General features: G+C 51.0%; 3 protein-coding genes across 11 annotated transcripts in view; 1 reads left to right on the top strand and 2 right to left on the bottom strand.

The window, feature by feature from the left end:
* Positions 1-2,003: 2,003 nt before the first annotated feature.
* Tbc1d10c (TBC1 domain family member 10C) lies at positions 2,004-13,214 on the bottom strand. Of its 6 annotated transcripts, XR_013104643.1 has the most exons (12): positions 13,130-13,214; positions 12,767-12,955; positions 12,413-12,590; positions 11,740-11,839; positions 11,256-11,363; positions 11,061-11,167; positions 10,785-10,899; positions 10,090-10,155; positions 9,772-9,961; positions 7,118-7,272; positions 6,031-6,848; positions 2,004-5,577 (listed from the first exon to the last, which is right to left on the bottom strand). XR_013104643.1 is itself a non-coding variant. In XM_076914956.1 (11 exons), the coding sequence occupies exons 3-11, from the start codon at positions 12,562-12,564 to the stop codon at positions 6,501-6,503; spliced, it is 1,341 nt and encodes a 446-aa protein (XP_076771071.1). In that variant the 5' UTR covers positions 12,565-12,590; positions 12,785-12,955; positions 13,130-13,214; the 3' UTR covers positions 2,004-6,500. The 6 variants fall into 6 exon arrangements, 5 of the variants coding, with proteins under 5 accessions (XP_076771071.1, XP_076771066.1, XP_076771068.1 ...); XM_076914956.1 differs by having other exon boundaries at positions 2,004-6,848; positions 12,785-12,955; XM_076914951.1 differs by having other exon boundaries at positions 2,004-6,848.
* An 879-nt stretch (positions 13,215-14,093) lies between these two features.
* Positions 14,094-17,468, top strand: Ppp1ca (protein phosphatase 1 catalytic subunit alpha). The gene is made up of 7 exons (XM_034511458.2): positions 14,094-14,264; positions 14,728-14,859; positions 15,006-15,236; positions 15,752-15,856; positions 16,507-16,730; positions 16,811-16,945; positions 17,017-17,468. The coding sequence occupies exons 1-7, from the start codon at positions 14,210-14,212 to the stop codon at positions 17,125-17,127; spliced, it is 993 nt and encodes a 330-aa protein (XP_034367349.1). The 5' UTR covers positions 14,094-14,209; the 3' UTR covers positions 17,128-17,468.
* Positions 17,245-18,701, bottom strand: part of Rad9a (RAD9 checkpoint clamp component A) — a 59,355-nt gene continuing 57,898 nt past the window's right edge. For all 4 annotated transcript variants that reach the window (XM_034511414.2, XM_076915005.1, XM_034511422.2 and 1 more), the window contains exons 11-12: positions 18,208-18,415; positions 17,245-18,124 (exon numbers count right to left, since the gene is read on the bottom strand). In XM_034511414.2, coding sequence (XP_034367305.1) covers positions 18,029-18,124; positions 18,208-18,415 — 304 coding nt within the window. In that variant the 3' untranslated portion in view covers positions 17,245-18,028. The remainder of the gene's footprint in view (positions 18,125-18,207; positions 18,416-18,701) is intronic.

The raw sequence follows: 18,701 nt of genomic DNA on the forward strand, positions 1-18,701 counted from the left end.
TTAGATGGAGCAAAGCTCCCAATGCTCCCAGCCAGGCAGCTGTCAGTCCTAGTCAGGAGCCCCTGGCTACATGGCACAGTCTCTCAGTGTCCTTCCTGAGCCAGTTAGGTAGCATGAGGACAGCTGATTAAAGTGCTGGCGTGAAGCCAGCAGTATATATACTCCTTGCAATGGCAAGGCCAATATCCAGAAGCAGGACTGCCAGAAGCCCACATACCTGATTTTTGTAAGTGCAATTACACCCACAACCTCCCTGAGAACCACACAATCATACCTGGAGGCAGTCTGCCAGTGTGTATCACACTAGTAGGTCCCAATCTTGGCTCTGGGCTGCAGGATCTGCCGAGCTAAGGTTTCAGTACTAAAGCTCACTTTCCTTCTGCCCTCGGCCATAGCGCCTCACCTCATATGTACCAAACACTCTGACCCTCCCTTCCCCCTGCTTGCTCCCCTGGACCTCCACTCAAGAACATCTTGGGCAAGGAGAGTATTACAGAGCCAGCAGCACTCCTTGAGAACAGAGGTAACAGCTTTCATAGTTTCCCAGAAAGTACATGAATAGACGTTTAAGAGGACCACTTCTGTCTCTACCACTTAGAAGGGAAGGTGGCTTATCTAGGGCTCCCTAGTCCCAGTGTCTTCTACCCCCACTGGACTTTCCAGAGCTTCTGTGGACTCCCCTGCCCCAGGTCTACATATGCCTCACGTGACAGTCCCTACCCTGATTCCTACAATGAGGGGCACAGCCCAAGAACCCCACTTTCTTGCCACATGTGTATCCTAAGCAACAGAAGGGTCCTACTGTGGGGATAAGTGGAATACAGATGGCTTATGCAGCTTCTGAAGATTTGGCTTCTCATTTTCAAATGGAGATTCTTGTGCATTCTTTACAGATAGCACTTAGTAGGCAGCTCTGGATACTATGTGAGCTTGTGATTTTCAGCAAGTGCTTTTTTGTTTGTTTGTTTGTTTGTTTGGTTGGTTGGTTGGTTTTGTTTTGTTTTGTTTTGTTTGAGACAGAGTCTCTCTGTGTAGTCCTGGCTGACCTGGAACTTGCTTTGTAGACCAGGCTGGCCTTGAATTCAGAGGTCTGCCTCCCTCTGCATCCTGAGTGCTGGATGCACATCCTGAGTATGTGCCATCATACCTGGCCTATAAATGTTTATTCTTGTAACAAGCACTGTATGAGAGCATGTAGTATCTCAGTTCTTAACACTGTGAAACATGAGAGATTTTGTTTCAAAACACAAGCAGACAAGGCTTTGTCTTGATAAAACAAAACCAGCTAGTCATGGTGGCATTCACCTGTAATCCTGGCACTCAGGAGGCAGAGGCAGTACGATCACCATATTTGTGGCTAGGTTTTTCTACACAGCAGGTTTCAGCCCAGCTTAGGCTCCTATCAAGATCCTTTCTAGAAAAAGAGAAAAAGCCAAGTATAGTATAAACACGTGTAATCCTACCACAGGAAAGATGGAGGCAGGAACAGGAATTAGAAGTTCAAGGCCAGCCTGGGCTGCATAGCAAATTCAAGGTTAGTTTGAGCTATCTGAGAACGTGTTTCAAAAAGAAAAAAAAAAAAAAAAAAAAAAAAAAAAAAAAAAAAAACAGAACAGGTGGAATTCGTGAAGAGATGGCTTAATAGTTAAGAACATCGACTGTTCTTCCACAGGACCCAGGTTTGATTCTCAGCACCTACATAGTAGCTCTTAACTCTGCAATTCCAGTTCCAGGATATTTGACACCCTCTTCTAACCTCCTTGAACATCAGACAAGCACAGGGCACACAAATATACAAACAAGCAAAACACTTATAAACAAACTAATAAAAATGGCTGATAAGATGGTTCAGTTGTTAAACACACTTGCTGCCAGGCTGAGATCAAACCTGAGAACCTGAGTTCAATCCCTGGAAGCCATAGAGCCAACCCCTGCAGGCTGTCCTCTGACCTCTACACAGATGCTACACACACAGACACATGCACCCAAACAACATAAAAACATGAGCCTGTGTCTCTTTGCATTTGACGTCTCTTACCCCAGACTTTGCCCCATATGTATAGCCCAGTCTTTTTTAGTCATCGTCAATTAAATCATTTATACTTTCTTTCACCCCAGTTTTTATGATAAAGATACTCTGGCTTTGTAGATTCTGGAGCCATTTTTTCCAGGTGCTCTTCAGCTTTGCTGCCGGCGGTGCCAGAGCTGGTTCAGTCTTCTGGCCAGTATCATCGTGATGGTTCAACTTCATGAAAATCTCTGTCTCAAGAGTTGTGAAAGAGGTGACCAATCGAAGTTGGGAAACTTCAGTTTCTGCTCAGGGCATTGAGATGTGGGGCAGGCATGTGGGCAGAGCTGACTTAATGTCTCTGTCAGGCAAGAAGTAATATCACCCAAGGCTGAGCTGGGCCAAGTTAGGATAGGTTGAGATAAGGTAACTCTGCCCAGATGTCGCTATGATGACAGTGAGATGGGCAGAGAAACAAAGAGGGAATAGGAGTGGTAATACCTGCTCGTTATCTGTAAGGTAAAAGTGAGGGTCTAAAAGACCCTGAAAGTCTTTCGAATTCAAGAACTTGGCAGGAGGAGCACATCTTGGCTCTGAACCTGGGAGGCTTTGGGGAAACTTTTGTTGTAGAAAACAGTAAAAGATAGAGATCAAGAGGCTCCCTTTCCAGCTGGCTTTTAATCCTAACAGTGGGAGGCAGAGGCAGGTGGGTCTCTTGAGTTCAAGGCCAGCCTGACCCACAAAGCAAATTCCAGGGCTACACAGAGAAACTCTTGTCTTGAAAAGAAAAGAAAAAAGTACTCTCTCCCCCAGGGTAGGGGTCTCCCCCAGGGTCTCCCCTAGGGTAGGGATTCATGTGGATTCCCACTCACCCATGTGAGCTCGCCTGTCTCAACTTTTATCTTTTGGGACAGTACAGGTTGGCAGACACCTCTGGGCACCATCCCAGCTTCTGTGTCCACTGTTGAACACCCTGGATGTGCTTCTGACTCTGAGCCCCTTCCTAGGCAGCTTCTGAAGGAGCTGCTAGGCTCATAGGAAATAGTTGCTCAGTTGCTCATGGCATAAAGGCACCTAGTTGAGGAGTCACTTGCCACTGCTTCACACCATATATCCCAACAGGAATGCATGGGTCCATGTTGCCTGGAGCAGGCCGTCTTTTTCCAGCTAGTACAAAAGTGTAGAAGGATTGGCACCACTTTGTGGATGAGGGCCCATCAGAATGTGTGAATACAAGTGGTCACATTAAAGCTGGGCAAGGAAGCATGTGCCTTTGATCCCAGCAGAAGCAGAGACATTTGGATCTCTGTGAGTTTGAGGCTAGCCTAGTCCACACAGCGAGATCCTGTCTCAAAACAAAAACAAACAAACAAAAGTAGCCATTCACATAAACGAAGCAGTCTTGTAATCTGAGTACTTGGAAGGTAGAGGCTGGTAGATCATTACCAGTTTGAGTCTAGCCTGGTTTACATAGTAAACTCCAGGGCAGCCTGGGCTGAATAGACAGAAGCTATCAGAAAACAAAACAACTGTGCTTGTACAAGAAGGAACCTATTTCTCTCTGTGTCTTCCCAGGGTTGCCATGGAGATGGCGGCTAGCAACAGGACCTGCTCAATAACTGCCTAGAGAATGCTTCCCAGAGGAGGAACGACAGTGACTCTGCCCCAGCCAGGGCCCTGCTGGAAAGCACCTACTACTAGTGAGCCACTGCCACAGAAACTGGCTGAGTTCATGGCTCAGCCAACATCCCATCCCCATGGTCTCCTAGAAGAGCTTATCTATAGAGGGAAAGCAGCATGTGGGTGGCCTCCCCTACCTATTGCATGCCAGAGATCCCCACTTTTTTTGTTTGTTTGTTTTGTTTTTCTGAGACAGGGTTTCTCTGTATAGCCCTGGCCGTCCTGCAACTCACTCTGTAGACCAGGCTGGCCTCGAACTCAGAAATCCACCTGCCTCTGCCTCCCAAGTGCTGGGATTAAAGGCGTGCGCCACCACCACCCGGCGATCCCCACTTTTTTGTTTGAGACAGGGTTTCTCTGTGTGGCCCTAGCTTTCCTAAAAGTTGCAGAGATTTATCTGCCTCTGCCTCCCCAGTGCTGACATTAAGAGTGTGCACCATCACCACCTAGCAAGATCCCCACTTTTGCCTGCCAGGGCTTGGGCACTGACTAGAGCCTCTGAAATTATGTCCTGGCAATCCTAGCTGCCTCTGCCTCCCACTGTCACCTTGGGCTACATGCTCAGCTTCCCAAGCAACTTTTCTCTAGACCTGTGCAGACACTGGGCTGGGAATCTGAGGAACAGCCTTATGAACCCCAAATGAAAAGATTATTAAGCTGCAGGTAACCCAGTGAGGGAAGACAATGAAGGGAGGGAGGCCCCAGAGGCCCCACTTGTCTTTTTTCTTCCCCTTCTGTAGTGAGGATGGAATTCAAGGCCTCACACAAGCTAGACAAGTGCCCCTCCAGTAAGCTACATTGACCAGCCCTGTTTCCTTTCTTGTTTTGGGACACAGTAGCCCTAAGTTACCCAGGCTGGCCTTGAAATTGTGACTCTCCTGGCTCAGTCTCGGGTGTAGCTTGGAATACAGGCATGCACCACCAGGCCTGGCTCTTGTAAGTATTTAACATAGGAGTACTCCAGGAGAGTAGGCCAAAGTGCATGTCCAGGGTTGTGGTGGTCGAGGTTGGGTGCTAGTGGTTCATGGGATGCCAAGAGTGGAGGTGAGAGTAAACATTTGGTCTGACCATGGTAGTAAGGATTTGGCCAAGGTTTTTCTCCTTCTAAGCCTCCATTTCCCTGGGGAAATTACAGATAAGGGTCTGGTCTCCTATAACTGTTTCCTCCAAAGCAAGCTCTCGACAAAGTCCTGATCCTCCTACCTCCAGTTCCTGGGTGCTTGGACTGCACATGTGTAGCCTCTGGCTCCGCTCACAGAATACATTTCTATAGCCCCATGACTAGAACGTTCCAGATCCAGATTCTGATAGGGGACCATGCCAAAGTCCCAGCACAGCTGATAGGACTCTCCTACCAAGGACCCACATCTATCATGGCTAAGTGTGCCATGTGGCTTCCCCTTTGCACATCGGCTGTTTCCCAACACTGTACCACAAGGAACTGATACCAGGGATGTGTCCTGAGCAGGGTAGTGTAATCATACCTCCAAGGATACACTGACCTCTGATCCAAATCTTACACAGGGAAAATCTTATTTAAAAAAAAAAAAAAAAAAAAAAAAGATACACTCATGAGCCATGAAGAATAGCAGGTCTTAGCCCATTGTCTCAGAACATCATAACCTTTGCTCCTTCCTTCATTCGGGACAGGAGTGGATTTGCTGGTTCCTCTCTGACTCAACACTGTCCCTTTCTCCTTGAGTGAAGCATCTCCCTCTTCACGTTTCCTCTGCTCAGTCTCAGTTCCTTGCCTCCACCACAGCCAGTGCATGGTTTGCCATGGAAAAGAGGGCCTCCAAATTCTCCTTCTCAGCTCCTGCCTTGTTCCCACCGTCAGTGCTGGGAAGCTACCCAGGGAGTCAGAGAGCCAGGGCAATTAGGACTCAACTCTGTGGAGACAAGCCAGCATCAGATCCAGCCCTGTTGTCTTGACAAAGGCTCATGTCCCAGGCACCCTAGGCACCCACAGGGGCAATTAGCGAGTGTGGGAGAGGGTTTCTATGGTGGCGGTCCCAAGGGAGTACATCAGGGCTTAGGGAAGAACGAGGACCAGCAGGACCTTTCTCCTTTGTCCTGAGCACACTAGGCTTTTGTTCTTTTCTGGCTCCCTTTGACAGATGGGAGCAGGAATATGGTTAGGGAGGCCAACACAGTTTAGAGTCCCCCACCAAAGGAAGCCCTGAGCCATTAGGGGAGGCAAAGGGAGGCTGGAGTGCCCCCCCCTCTGGGGCCCAGCTGTCATTGGAGAGTCTTCCTCTGGCAGGTAGAAAAGTCTGGCCTGTACCCTAGAGGCTGGGGCAAGCTGGCTTACTACGAACTCTCTTTCCCTGTAAACACCTTACCCAGCAGCCAATGGACAGCCTTGGTGTGTCCCATGTGGGACTAGGACAGGAAGGGTGGATGCAGGCAGGAGAGAGCATGGCAATAACTCCAGGGTGTAAAGTAGAGGAATATTTGATCCAACTTTATCCAGTATCTTCTCAGTCAGGCTTTATTTGAGGATTCCCTTGCAAGAAGCCCATGGGGTACATATCTCAGCCAGAAGTTTTATTCCCACAATCCTTCAGTGCTGGCTTTGATGGTGGCAATGGCAGGCACCAAACAGCTCCCCACAAGCTCCACTCAGTCTCCTTCCTTTATCTTTGTGCCTGAGACAGTCCTTAAAGTGGGGAGACAGACACTCCACCCCTCTGGGTGCTCCTCGCTGGAAACAGCAGTCAGACAGCCCACCAGTAAAGTACAGTACACATTTCTAGGGCTGGCATCATTGTTCGGATGATTGAGCTATGGAGGCACTAAGTGCATGGTACACTTAGAATCGGGTGTCCAGGAAAGAGGCAGAGCCTCGGTGGGACCTGGAGGGACCCTCAATAGGGGGTCCCCTCGCTCTTATCAGGAGCCCATGGAAAGTCTTGCCTCGGGTCTGTGGCTTGCGCCGTGGTGGGTTGGGCTCCTCTGGGGGCTGCACCACAATTCGAGGTATCTCAGGTTTGGTGCCTCCTCGCACCCGGGCCAGCTGCTGGGACTCAAAGATGGCTTGGGCCCCAGGAAGGCGGGCCTGTGGCAGAGGGGCTGGCCCAGGTGATGACTTTGGCAGCTGGGCCAGCTGGATCCTGATTTCCCGTTGCAGTTCTTGCTCAGACAGGGCTACGTTGTGCACCTATGGGGAACAGTTGATGATAACTTTGCCTGGACTGGGGTGTCAGGGAGCAGGAAGCTTTGAGGTCTCCATGGGGCAGGCAGTACACAACCCCAGGAAGTGGCTGAGGGCTGAGACACAACTTTGCTGAGACCTAAAGGAAGACAGTTGAGGCCTGGGGCTCTCACTGTTTCTGCAGCTAAGAGCACAGGAACTGCATCTTACTCTCACCCAGGCTTAGTCTTCCGAGCTATGCAAGGCCACTGAGGATTGCTAACACAGATACCCACCTGGGACATGAAGACCTCTTCCTGCAGCTGGGTAGGGGGGATGGCTCGTAGGGCTCCCAGTGTTTCCAGGAGCCCAGGGCACGCTCTGCGCTGTTCTACAGTGCCCAGTGCCAGGCGCATCAGTGTCAGCCCCACTCGGAACAGTACCTTAGCACCTGCAGGGAAGGGAGTAGCTCGCTCACAGGAAACCAGCCTACGCCCCACCCCCGCCCCCCTCAGTTCTTCAGCTGAATCAACCCTCAGACACGCTCCTTCTACCTCACTGCAGCTCACTTCACCCAACTCAGGCATGGAAAAATGGCCAACAACTGCAATGTGTTTACTTTTTGAGATGGTTGTGTGTAAACAGACCTCCATCTGCCTGCCGACCTGAGAATGACCTTGACCTGCTGATCCTCTTGTCTCTTCCAAGCAGTGGCTTGGTGTTGTTTTGTTTTGTTTTAAGACAGTCTTCCTTTGTAGCTCTGGCTGGCTGGAACTATGTAGCCAAGGTTAGCTTCCAACTCACAGTGGATAGTCTCTGCTTCCCAAATGCTCAGATTAAGTTTGTGTTACCATGCCCAATGTGTTTTGTTTTGTGTGTAGCTCAGGATGCCTTGGAATTCCTTATGTAGCACAGACTGGCCTTGAACTTGCAGCAATTCTTCTGCCTCTGCCTCCAGAATACTGGAATTACAGGTGTGTGCCACCACACCTAGCTATTTATTTAGTTTGTACTATGTGCCTGCTACATCACATGTGTGAAGGTCACAGAACCTCTTGTAGGAGTCAATTCTTCTACCATGTGAGACCTGGAGATCAAACTCAAGTCATCAGGCTTGGCGGCAAGCACTCTTCCCCACTGAGCCACCTCACCAGCTCACACACCTGGCTTTTAGTTTTCTTGAGATAGTGGCTCACCCTGCAGGCCATGACAGCTTAGAACTATGTGGCCCAGCTTGGCCTTGAACTCACAGCAATCCTCCTGTCTCAGTCTCTGCACTGGAATTTTAAGTATGAGTTATGATACTCAAAAGAAACACTACAATTTGAGGGCATGGGACACTGAAGGAGCCAAACCTGTCTCAGGACGCCAGACACTTATAAGAAGGGCAGCCAGTCAGGAGCCAGGGGCTGCTAACAATCTTATGCCACGCCTTCTCTGACCTCAGCATCCTGTTTCTTTGAGGAGTACTTGGGTTGGTGCCTATTAAGTACTTTTTGTTTTGAATCTGCCACCACCTTCTGATTCTAGAAAGGTTCTGTGCGGAACTTTTCTTCCTATAGCAAAACCATAGCACTCCATGTACACACACACAGACACACAGACACATGCACATACTAACCCTTGCCAGTCCTAGTACCTCACAATCCCTTTCTGGCATCCTCTTAAATGATAAGAGTAGATAGCATGCCAGGGAGACCTAGTGACAACTGTGACTTATAAAGGAACAGCTGTCATCGACAATGTCATCATTGCTATTAAAGAGAGCCTATGCAGTGCTTGTCCTCAGGTATAGGGGACAGGGATCAGATGGACCAACATGGTCAGCCCTACCTCTTAAGGTCTGAGGCTAGAGGGGAGGTAACACATGTGCTTTGGATACTGTGACATGATTTTCTTGTTTGTTTTTTAAGTTTTGGAGACAGAGTTTCATGTAGCCCAAGTTGGCCTCAAATTCACTGTATGGCCAAGGAGGATCATGAACTTCTGATTCTCTTGCTACTTTCTTCCAATTGCTGTGATTACAGGCATGTGCCCCCATGACCAATTTTATCTAATACTGGAGATTGGACCCAGGGCGGCTTATTTCGTACTTACTCCAAGCACTCTACCAACTGAGTTAGTCATCAGCCCAAACATGAACCTAATTATAGGAGCAATCTTTAGACATATGGGCAGCATAAAGCAGAGCCCTAAAGGTCCAGAGTCCAACTTGGCTCTACTCTGATGCCCCTTCCACTCTGAGCACCCCAACACCCCTTTTTCTACCTTTTCCTTTCCATGTCCTCCCCCAAAGTCACCTGAGTTGGCTGTGGCCTGGTCTTCCTACTTGTGGTGGTCTTCCTGGGCTCTAACCTCCACCTGCTTACCTTCTAGTTTACCTCTTCCATAGAGAAGCCAGAACTGTCTTTAAAAACAGCAACCACCTCCTGCTGCTCCTCCTGACATTCTGTGACATCCCTTGATTTATTTTCTTCATGGCACTTATGACATTCTATAAATATCTTCTTAATTTAGGTACTGTCACCTCCTAGCCCCACCCCCACCCATGAAAGTTTCACAAGGTAGGTGTCAGAGGCAGCTTCGTCGGCTCCTTAGGAAGAGCCATGGGTACAAGGCCTGAGAAGGGGAACCTATGGCTGTGGACCATGCCTAAACCTTGCATGCCCTGAGCCCCACATTCCACAGCATGTGCATTGACCAACCTAGTTCCTGCACACAGAACCCAACTCCATCAGAGACTGTCCTGTCCTTGCTCTCCGCCTCCCACAGTCTGTCTGTGACAGAGTAGAGGCCCTCATTCATCACTCTGGGATTGTGTCCATGAGATAGTCTGTTTTCTCCACAGACACACTCAAGCCCATGTGACAGAAGGCTCCAAAAGGGCTGAGAGTGGGAACAACAAGCACTGCAAATTCAGAATGTGAGCTAGCCCCCCAGCCCCACTCACCTTCACTAAGGAAAGCATCCCAGATACGCAGCACAGTGGGGAAGGGCAGTGATCGAGTGAAGAGACACAGGAACCACTCAGGCAGGTAGAGCAGGGGGCCGACGCCTACCTGCTGCAAGTGCTTGTACACACGTGGGAGCAGCCGCCGCAGAAGGGCCATGAACACTTCAGCATCCAGCTGTACGGCTTCCTATAGCCAGGCTCCTTATCAGTCTGGCTAGCCAGTGCTGCAAACCTCCACTCCCAAACCCCAAGCTTCAGATCCTTCATTCTGAGGCCCTCACTTTCCATCTTCCACCTCCCTACCCTGCCTCTCACCATGTGGGGTCCATAGTAGCCAGGAAGGTAGACTTCGCAGATCTGTACCAAGCACCAGAAGGCTTCCTGAGGGCAGGGCACAGGCCTGTGAGTACTCATGAAGAAATTGTCCACAGAGGGGGAGGAGGGATGGGGAACAGGCACAGGGGCCTGGATTCATGCCAGTAGTACCCTGCTCAGAACCTGCCCTGTCTTGGGGGTGAGGAGGAAATCACAGGGCCTGGGGTTCTGTATTTAAGGGCCATAAGGTTGGAGCAAAAGTTGGGAGACTCTCAGAGTTTATATCCCAGAATCCTAAGGTCATTTGGGTTCCTCCCACCCCACCCAGGGCCAAGGCCCTAGTGCTGCAGATCCTCAGTGCCACAGATTATAAGATAGGGACAGCCAATGTGAGGGGATGCTCCTGGCAAGCCTGGGCATGGGACAGAATTCAGGGTCAATATTCAGAATGTCAAAGAGAAAAATTTCCAGACTCCTAGATCACTGGGGTAAAGTCAGGATCAAAGGTCACAAGTTCAGAAGTCAAGAATAATACACTTAAAGGTTACTGAGATTGGTGAACATGAGGCTTTGGTCACAAGAACAGGGACTGAAGTAAAGGAACAGATTCCTAAGGTCTAGTACCTGGGGTTGGGACTGGAGGGTTTCAGATCACTAGGGATTGAGGGTCTCGAAGCAGGGTCAGGGTCACTCACCTCTGGGGGCAGATGCATGAGCAGTACGGCAGCCACAGGCCCCTGAGCCTGGCAGTATCCCTGCTCTGGCCGGTACAGGGTGTAGGCCTTGAGAACCTGCAGCAGCCCCTGCTGCCTGTGCCAGAAGATCTCATTAAGGCTAGCCTCCCAGGCATCCCCTTCCTGCTTTCTGTGGCCTCTGTCCAGCCCATAGTCTCCCTCATCCAAGGATGTAAAAGTAGGACTAAAGAATCTAGCATAGGGATTTGGTGTCACTGGGTATCCCTGGCCTCGTACCCGTGTCCCTGGGGTGATACAAACATCTCGTGCAGAGGAAACTGACGATGCAAGTCCCTGCCAATGGTCTCCATCCACTGCGGGTCTCCTGGGGCCACTGCCAGCTCCTATGGTGGTAGGAAGGTAGATGTGAAGGTTCAGATGGCAGGGAGCTCTGAGAAGGGGTAGTAGTAAAGATTCTGCCAGCTTTCTCACCTGATAGGTGCCAGGGTTGTTCTTCTGACACATCTGGGCCCCACACAATAGGGGCCAACACCGGGCACGCAGGGCTGAGGGGATGCCCTTTCGGCACTGTATCTTTACCTGTGGGTGAGGTCAAGGTGTGTTAAGTTAACTTCTCTTGTTCTCTTGCAGGTCCCAAGCACACAAGCACAGGTTTTCTTTCCTTTCTTCTTTCTTTCTTTTTTTTTCTTTTCTTTTTTGTTTTGTTTTGTTTTTTTTGAAACAGGGTTTCTCTGTGTAGTCCTGGCTGTCCTGGAATTCACTCTGTAGACCAGGCTGGCCTCGAACTCACAGTGCTCTGCCTGCCTCTGCTTTCTGAGTGCTGAGATTACAGGCATGCGCCACCCTGCTCAGCTCTAAGCACAGCTCTTCATTGGTCAAGAGTCCACTTGGGTAGAAGAAACAGAGGGGATTAAGAGCTTTGGGAACCAGTGTACACAGACCTCTCCTTCCCTACCTTCTTGTATCGTCGAGACATGGTCTTCTCCCAGTGTAAGGTCATTTCCACCCATTTCATCTCCCGCTGGCGGATGAGGTCTGCAGAGGGCTGACCAAGCCTGGAGGCACACAACAGATACAGGATCAAAGTTAAAGGAAGGGACTTGGGCTTCAATACGGACAGAAGCTGCTGGGACTAGCGGAATGAGGAGGTGTGTATTAGGGAAGGGCTGTCTGGTTGTCCCCTAAAACAGAGAGAAATAACTCAGAGGGGAAGCTGGGTGGATAGTGCCCTGGACTGGAAGCCAGAAGTCCTGAGTTTGAATCTGCTTCTGTTTCTGATCTGCTGTGTGATGTGTCAAGTCTCTGTCTGGGTCTGATTAACTGTGTAAGGTAAACCTGGAGAAGAGAATGACAGACCCACAAATTTCCATCTGGGGTTCTTGGGTCAGAGATTAAAAGGGAAAGATGATGATCAGTTTTCAGAGAAGGTGCAGACCCTCCGAGGGTGACAGAGACATAAAGGACACGCCCTCCACCGCCCTTCTTACCTTAGAATCCCACTTGGAACCTGAGGAATGACACTGGCTGAGTTCTGGGCTAGTGTCTACAGCAAGACCCTTGAGGCCAGACTAATTCCAGAACTCAGTCCTCAGTCTCTGTGCCCTACCATCTCCCCTACCCTCACTTACCCCAGTTCAGTTGAGTTACCCCCAATGAAGCCATAACGGTCAGCCTGGCGATATGGACTGGGCCCACTCAGCTCTGAGTCAGACCCTAGAGAGCTAGAATCATCCTGTAGTTCTGATGGTAGCAACAAGTCCTCTCCCAGGGCCTGGGCCATTCTGCCCTAGACCCCAGTATCACAGGCTGAAAGGCATACAGAGAGCCAGTGTGAGCAGCCAGACTGAGGCTGGGGGTTCCAGTCACCAGTCCTTAGTCACAGAGGACTAAGACTCCTCTTTTACTGGGGAGTTAGGTAGACCCTGAGGTACCACAGAGACCCAGCCTCGGGCCTGGTCCCTGGCCCCAGCAGCCCAGCTCACCTCTTTGCTGCACCTCACCTCCTCCTCTCACTTCCTCCTCAGTCTCAGCTTCAGAAGCCTGTTGGGGGCCCCTCCCTGGTGGGGGGGACTCCCCCCTTCCTCTATGAGGTTCTTCCTGCTTGCCCTAGTGCCCGAGCCACGAACTCCTCCCATCCACAGGATGCTGAGTTTGATGAGTCCCTGGTTTGCCTGAATTGAAGATGACAGGCCACTATCAGTTTTGAGGTTACTTGCAAGTAAAACCAATTCATAGTTACAATAATAATTATGCTTTAATGTTGTCCTACCCGTCCAACCCCCTGCCCCGGGTTTTCTTTTTTGAGAGTGAAGGGGTACAGTAGCCCAGGCTGGAGAAGCACTCACTATGTAGTTGAACATGACCCTGAACTTCTGATCCTCCTGTGTCCAGACTCCTGAGTGCTGAAATTTCAGGCACTGCAATTACAGGTTTATGACACCATGCCTACCTTTTTTTTTTTTTTTTTTTTTTTTTTTTTTTTTTTTGTTGGTTTTTGGTTTTTCAAGACAGGGTTTCTCTGTATAGCTCTGGCTATCCTGCAACTCAGTCTGTAGACCAGGCTGGCCTCGAACTCAGAAATCCGCCTGCCTCTGCCTCCCAAGTGCTGGGATTAAAGGCATGCGCCACCACTGCCCGGCTACTTTTATGTTTTACTGTTTAAAAATAATAACTTTTCCCCTTTTCCTTTCTTTATTTTCCTTCCAGAGCTGGAGATGGAACCTCAGGCCTTGCACTTGCTAGACAAGTCCAAGTCCTCCTCAAAGGACTTACAACATGAACGAAGTACAATAGTATTACATCACTTGTGGGAAAAAATTGATGTAGCAGGCACCAAGGCAACCTAGACCAAAACATTGCTTAGAGTTCAGTAGCAGGTGTTCATGGATCTGGCCATAAAGACAGAGGTGAATGTGAGGCTCTGGAGGTCTGTAGCCCATTCTCATTATCATTGAGCCTTAGTTTCTTTTTCTGCACTTCTAGGAATTACTTTAGTGTTTGAGACGTCAGCGATTAACATGCTCACACCACAATCCCACGCAGGGCTGGGGTGGGAAGAGACTTGGAAAGAGAAAAACAATTTCAACAGTACTTCCGGTCCTAACTCATCTGAACGCAGCAGAGCGATTCCTCCAGGGTGGAGCCGAACCAACCCCGCCCAGCCAAACCCCGCCCACCACTCCTGCCAGGCCCCGCCCGGTCGCCCGAGGCCCTCCCCGGCTGCTGTGTTTCCCGTCCAGGGGAGGCGCTAGAGAGCAGGGAACTAGGCGCTAGAGAGCAGGGCGGGGCGGCCAACCGAAGAGGCGGGGCGGCGGGCCGGGGGCGGGCTGGTGAGGGCGGAAGGAGAGCCAGGCCGGAAGGAGGCTGCAAGAGGGCGGGAGGCAGGAGAGGGCCCAGAGCTAGTGGGCCGGAGTGGCGGCGCCGCCATGTCCGACAGCGAGAAACTCAATCTGGACTCCATCATCGGGCGCCTGCTAGAAGGTGGGCAGGGGTAGGGAAGGTGTGCGCGCGCCGAGCCCGGGCCCCTCGCCGTCCGGAAGTGGCGCGCGGGCGGGCCTGCTGCTCCCGGGGGCCAGCGACGCTTGGGCGGGGACAGGCCGTGAGGACCCATGGCCACCGCAGGCCCCCCACTCCCTGCGCCTAGGCTTTGGAGCGCGCTCCGAGGCCGGGGACACATTAGAGGCCTGGACTTAGGTTGAGACTCCTGCGAAGCTAGCTGGGAGAAGGGCTTCCGAAGCGAGGAAGCTTCGGTTGACAGGCTGCTGAGCACAGGCGTCTTTCTGGAGGCCCTCCGGGTGGCTAAGGGGTCGGATTTTGCCTTTGAAGGCCTGATGCAAAGGTTTAGGGGGGCCTGCTTGCAACAGTTGCCCCTGTTAGGGGGACATGACACCTACCCTTATCCGGTCTGCGAGGCCAGGATCCCAAGACCCTATTCCGTACCCAGTGCAGGGCTCACGGCCTGGAAAGAATGTGCAGCTGACAGAGAACGAGATCCGTGGTCTCTGCCTCAAATCCAGGGAGATTTTCCTGAGCCAGCCTATTCTTCTGGAGCTTGAGGCGCCTCTCAAGATCTGTGGTAAGCGCTTGCTCAGAACCCCTTCGGCTTCCTGAAAATAGCCCCTACTCTTACCCCATTACCCGTGTTTCGTCTCTCTTTGGTCCATTGCTGGCCCTGGGTTCAAGTTTACATCTTGCACCTACCTAGTCTTCTCTGGTTCCCAGGTGACATCCATGGCCAGTACTATGACCTTCTACGGCTGTTTGAATATGGTGGCTTCCCTCCAGAGAGCAACTACCTCTTCTTGGGGGACTATGTGGATCGGGGCAAGCAGTCTTTGGAGACCATCTGCCTGTTGCTGGCCTATAAGATCAAATATCCGGAGAATTTCTTTCTACTTCGTGGGAACCATGAGTGTGCCAGCATCAACCGCATCTATGGCTTCTATGATGAATGTGAGTGCTTCGAATGTTGCTGGTTGCCCAGAACTACATTCCCTGCTCTTCTTGGGCCCCCCACATTGGTCTAGTGCCAAAAGACCCCTGTTGATGAGCCCTGTAAAGCCCCAGCAACATGCTGTCTGTCATCCATGGTACTCAGGGAGGGCCTGGTGAATGGATGTACATGCAGGGCTTCCTGATGACACTCCCCTTACTACATCCCTTACGAAGCATTTAGGGTGCCTGTATGAATAAACCAGACCCACTTTTGGTTTGGCCTCATTCATGGGACCAGCATAGGCATGGACATTGAGGTTGGGCCAGATGAGTTCAGGTTCTTGTGGCCCCAGGTGTTAGAATTCTGGAAGGTAGATGAAGGTAGAGCAAGGAGAATTAAGCTTTCCTTGCCTTCCAGTCTTTTTTCCCAGCTTTGTCAGAGTAACCCACAAAGTACCCTGGACAGTTACACAGAAAGCTAGACTGGGGTTTGTGTAGTGGGCGGTCTTCCCTATGAGCCATCTCCTGTGCAGGCAAGAGACGATACAACATCAAACTGTGGAAGACTTTCACTGACTGCTTCAACTGCCTGCCCATTGCAGCCATTGTAGATGAGAAGATCTTCTGCTGCCATGGAGGTGAGAGTGGTTGTCGGGTCTGTGCTTGGGTTCTTGGGCCACATTCTTAGGGGCCTTGGAAAGTTAACAGAGCTTTTCTTAGTTTCCTGGAATAGCTCTCCTTGAATCTCATCATGGATGTCACTTATTACAGGAGATCACTTACACCCCAGTTTGTTTTCGAGATGGGCTTTCTCTGTGTTAACAGCCCTGACTGTCCTGGAACTCACTTTGTAGACCAGGGTGGCCTTAAAGAGTTCTGCCTATCTCTGCCTCCCAAGTGAAGGGATTAAAGGCCTGTGACATCACATCTGGCTCCACACCCCAGTTTGGCTGCACTCTTTCCTGTTGTGGCATTTGGCATCCTGTAGGCAACTCATTGGTCTCCTCCCCCCACCCCCCATGCCGGTCTGTCTGTTCTCTGCACTTTTAAAACCTGAGGGATGGCCAGGTGGTAGTGGCATACAAAGTGAGTTCCAGGACACCAAGGCCACACAGAGAAATGCAGCCAGTGGGGGACTATTGGATTCTATCTCCCTGATGTTAAAAATCCCAAAAGATAAACCTAGCTGTGGTGGGGAAAGTGGAGCTGACCCCCTAAGAGCTTCTGGGCATGGGGCAGTACTTCCTTTTTGGTTTAAGGAACACTGTTCCCACTCTACTACCCCCAGGCCTGTCTCCAGACTTGCAATCCATGGAGCAGATTAGACGTATTATGCGACCCACAGACGTGCCTGACCAGGGCCTACTGTGTGATCTCCTGTGGTCTGACCCTGACAAGGATGTTCAAGGCTGGGGCGAGAATGACCGTGGTGTCTCCTTTACCTTTGGGGCTGAGGTGGTAGCCAAGTTCCTGCACAAGCATGATCTGGACCTCATCTGCAGAGCACATCAGGTGGGCTAGTGGCCGGGGGCAGGCTGGGGGAATAGCCAGCTGCTTAACTTACAGACCAAACTGTTCCTGTCCTCGCCCAGGTTGTAGAAGATGGCTATGAGTTCTTTGCCAAAAGGCAGCTGGTGACCCTCTTCTCAGCTCCCAACTACTGTGGAGAGTTTGACAATGCTGGTGCCATGATGAGTGTGGATGAGACCCTTATGTGCTCCTTCCAGGTGGGTGTGGGGAAGAGGCTGCCAGATGCCTGGCTCAGCACCAGAACCCTGATGAATGTTTTTTCTTTCAGATCCTCAAGCCCGCTGATAAGAATAAGGGGAAGTATGGGCAGTTCAGTGGCCTGAACCCCGGAGGCCGTCCCATCACTCCACCCCGCAACTCTGCCAAAGCCAAGAAATAGCTTCCATGTGCTGCCCTTCTGCCCCAGATGATGGATTATTTGTATAGAGATCATGCTGCCATGGGTCACACTGGCCCCTCGGGCCCACCTGTCGTCATGTTGAACACACAGCGAGCGTAAAGTGTCTTTCCTTTATTTTTTAAAGAATCAATAGCAGCATCTAATCTCCCAGGGCTCCCTCCCACCAGCACCTGTGGTGGCTGCAAGTGGAATCCTGGGGCCAAGGCTGCAGCTCAGGGCAATGGCAGACCAGATTGTGGGTCTCCAGCCTTGCTTGGCTGGCAGCCAGATCCTGGGGCAACCCATCTGGTCTCTTGAATAAAGGTCAAAGCTGGATTCTCGCCATGGCCTGTGTTTCCCTCATCCCAGACAGTGGGCCAACAGTCCTTTGGTACAAAGCCACCTGGGAGGGCGACTGAGTGGCTGGACATGGGCCCGGCCAGGGCCACACCAGTGACAGTCAGGTCCTGAGGCTGTTAGGATTCTAAGCCAAGGCCCAAGTGTTAGGAAAGAGAAAACAGTTCCTATGGACCACAGAAGGGTCGACAGGGGAGTTCATGATTGGCAGTGAATTCAACACTGATCTTTCTTTGTTTAGAGGCTTTAGAGACAAGTGAGCCTGAGGAGGATAAGTTTCTGGCTCTGGCCAGATACTACAGAGCCTCAAAGTAAGAGGTGACAGCTGTGCACCAGAAAGAGACATGATTGGTATAGGCTGAGTAAATATAGAACACAGACCAACATGGTTGCCTAGGCAGCTCTGCAGCACAGCCAAGTGGGGGCCTGCCCAAGGCCTAGACCTTTTCCACGTCCATGTCCAGGGACTGATGCCCAACTCTGCCAGTGGCTGGGCCTGTTTCTGGTCCATAAGCCTTTGGACACAGACTTCAGTTTCTCAAGTTCAGCCTTCACCATCACTGTCTTCAGCCAGCACAGGGCTAGGACCCTGCGGGGAGTGTGCAGGGGCCAAGATAGAGCCAAAGAAAAGTGAACGAAACTGGAAAGAGAATAGAGAAAGACCAGTTAGTTCTGGAAGATGTTCCTTCCTTCAGTTCCTATCCAAACCTCCAGCTTTTTTACCTTCTTGGGTGGGGGAGTCCCAGGCACTGTACTGGACTCAGCCTCCTCTTCCTCCTCTGAAGTGGGGGCAAAGTCATGGGAGGCCTGGGGGACAGGTGGGAGGGAAGTGGAAGGCTGTGCCCCAGAGCCCTCATTGCTCACGGTGGTTTCCATGGCAATCATGTAACAGTCGATGTCATCATTGGTAAAGTCATCTAAGTGGGGTGTGCTGTAGGCAGAGATAACAAGGTACAGAGAAAAAAAGGGATACAGAGGCAGGCCCCACTTTGGAGGCCTCAAGACTGCTTGGTGAGATTTCTATTTTATTACTTCCTGATTTGGCTGGGAGGATAGGATGCAGGGGTTAAGTGGGAGCTTCCTGGAGGGGGTGGAACTGGAACCCCTTTGATCAGAGTTCAGGTAGGGGCCTGAGGGAGGATCCTGGGGCCAATTTAGCTCAGCTGGGGGAGGAAAGCACCGAGTCCTGTGAACAGGGCCACGTGGGGCCCAATCCC

This window comes from Arvicanthis niloticus, chromosome 1 (genome assembly GCF_011762505.2).
Source record: "Arvicanthis niloticus isolate mArvNil1 chromosome 1, mArvNil1.pat.X, whole genome shotgun sequence".
Taxonomy (NCBI): domain Eukaryota; kingdom Metazoa; phylum Chordata; class Mammalia; order Rodentia; family Muridae; genus Arvicanthis; species Arvicanthis niloticus.

What these genes read in the sequence shown, in the direction of transcription:
- Tbc1d10c (XM_076914956.1), bottom strand. Translation starts at nt 12,564, where the DNA reads ATGGCCCAGGCCCTGGGAGAGGACTTGTTGCTACCATCAGAACTACAG. An exon ending in GGTAACTCAACTGAACTGGG is followed by an intron (nt 11,840 to 12,412) that starts GTAAGTGAGGGT and finishes GTGTGCCTCCAG; the next exon opens with GCTTGGTCAGCCCTCTGCAG. An exon ending in TGTCTCGACGATACAAGAAG is followed by an intron (nt 11,364 to 11,739) that starts GTAGGGAAGGAG and finishes CCTCACCCACAG; the next exon opens with GTAAAGATACAGTGCCGAAA.
- Ppp1ca (XM_034511458.2), top strand. Translation starts at nt 14,210, where the DNA reads ATGTCCGACAGCGAGAAACTCAATCTGGACTCCATCATCGGGCGCCTG. An exon ending in GATCTTCTGCTGCCATGGAG is followed by an intron (nt 15,857 to 16,506) that starts GTGAGAGTGGTT and finishes TACTACCCCCAG; the next exon opens with GCCTGTCTCCAGACTTGCAA. An exon ending in CCCTTATGTGCTCCTTCCAG is followed by an intron (nt 16,946 to 17,016) that starts GTGGGTGTGGGG and finishes TTTTTCTTTCAG; the next exon opens with ATCCTCAAGCCCGCTGATAA.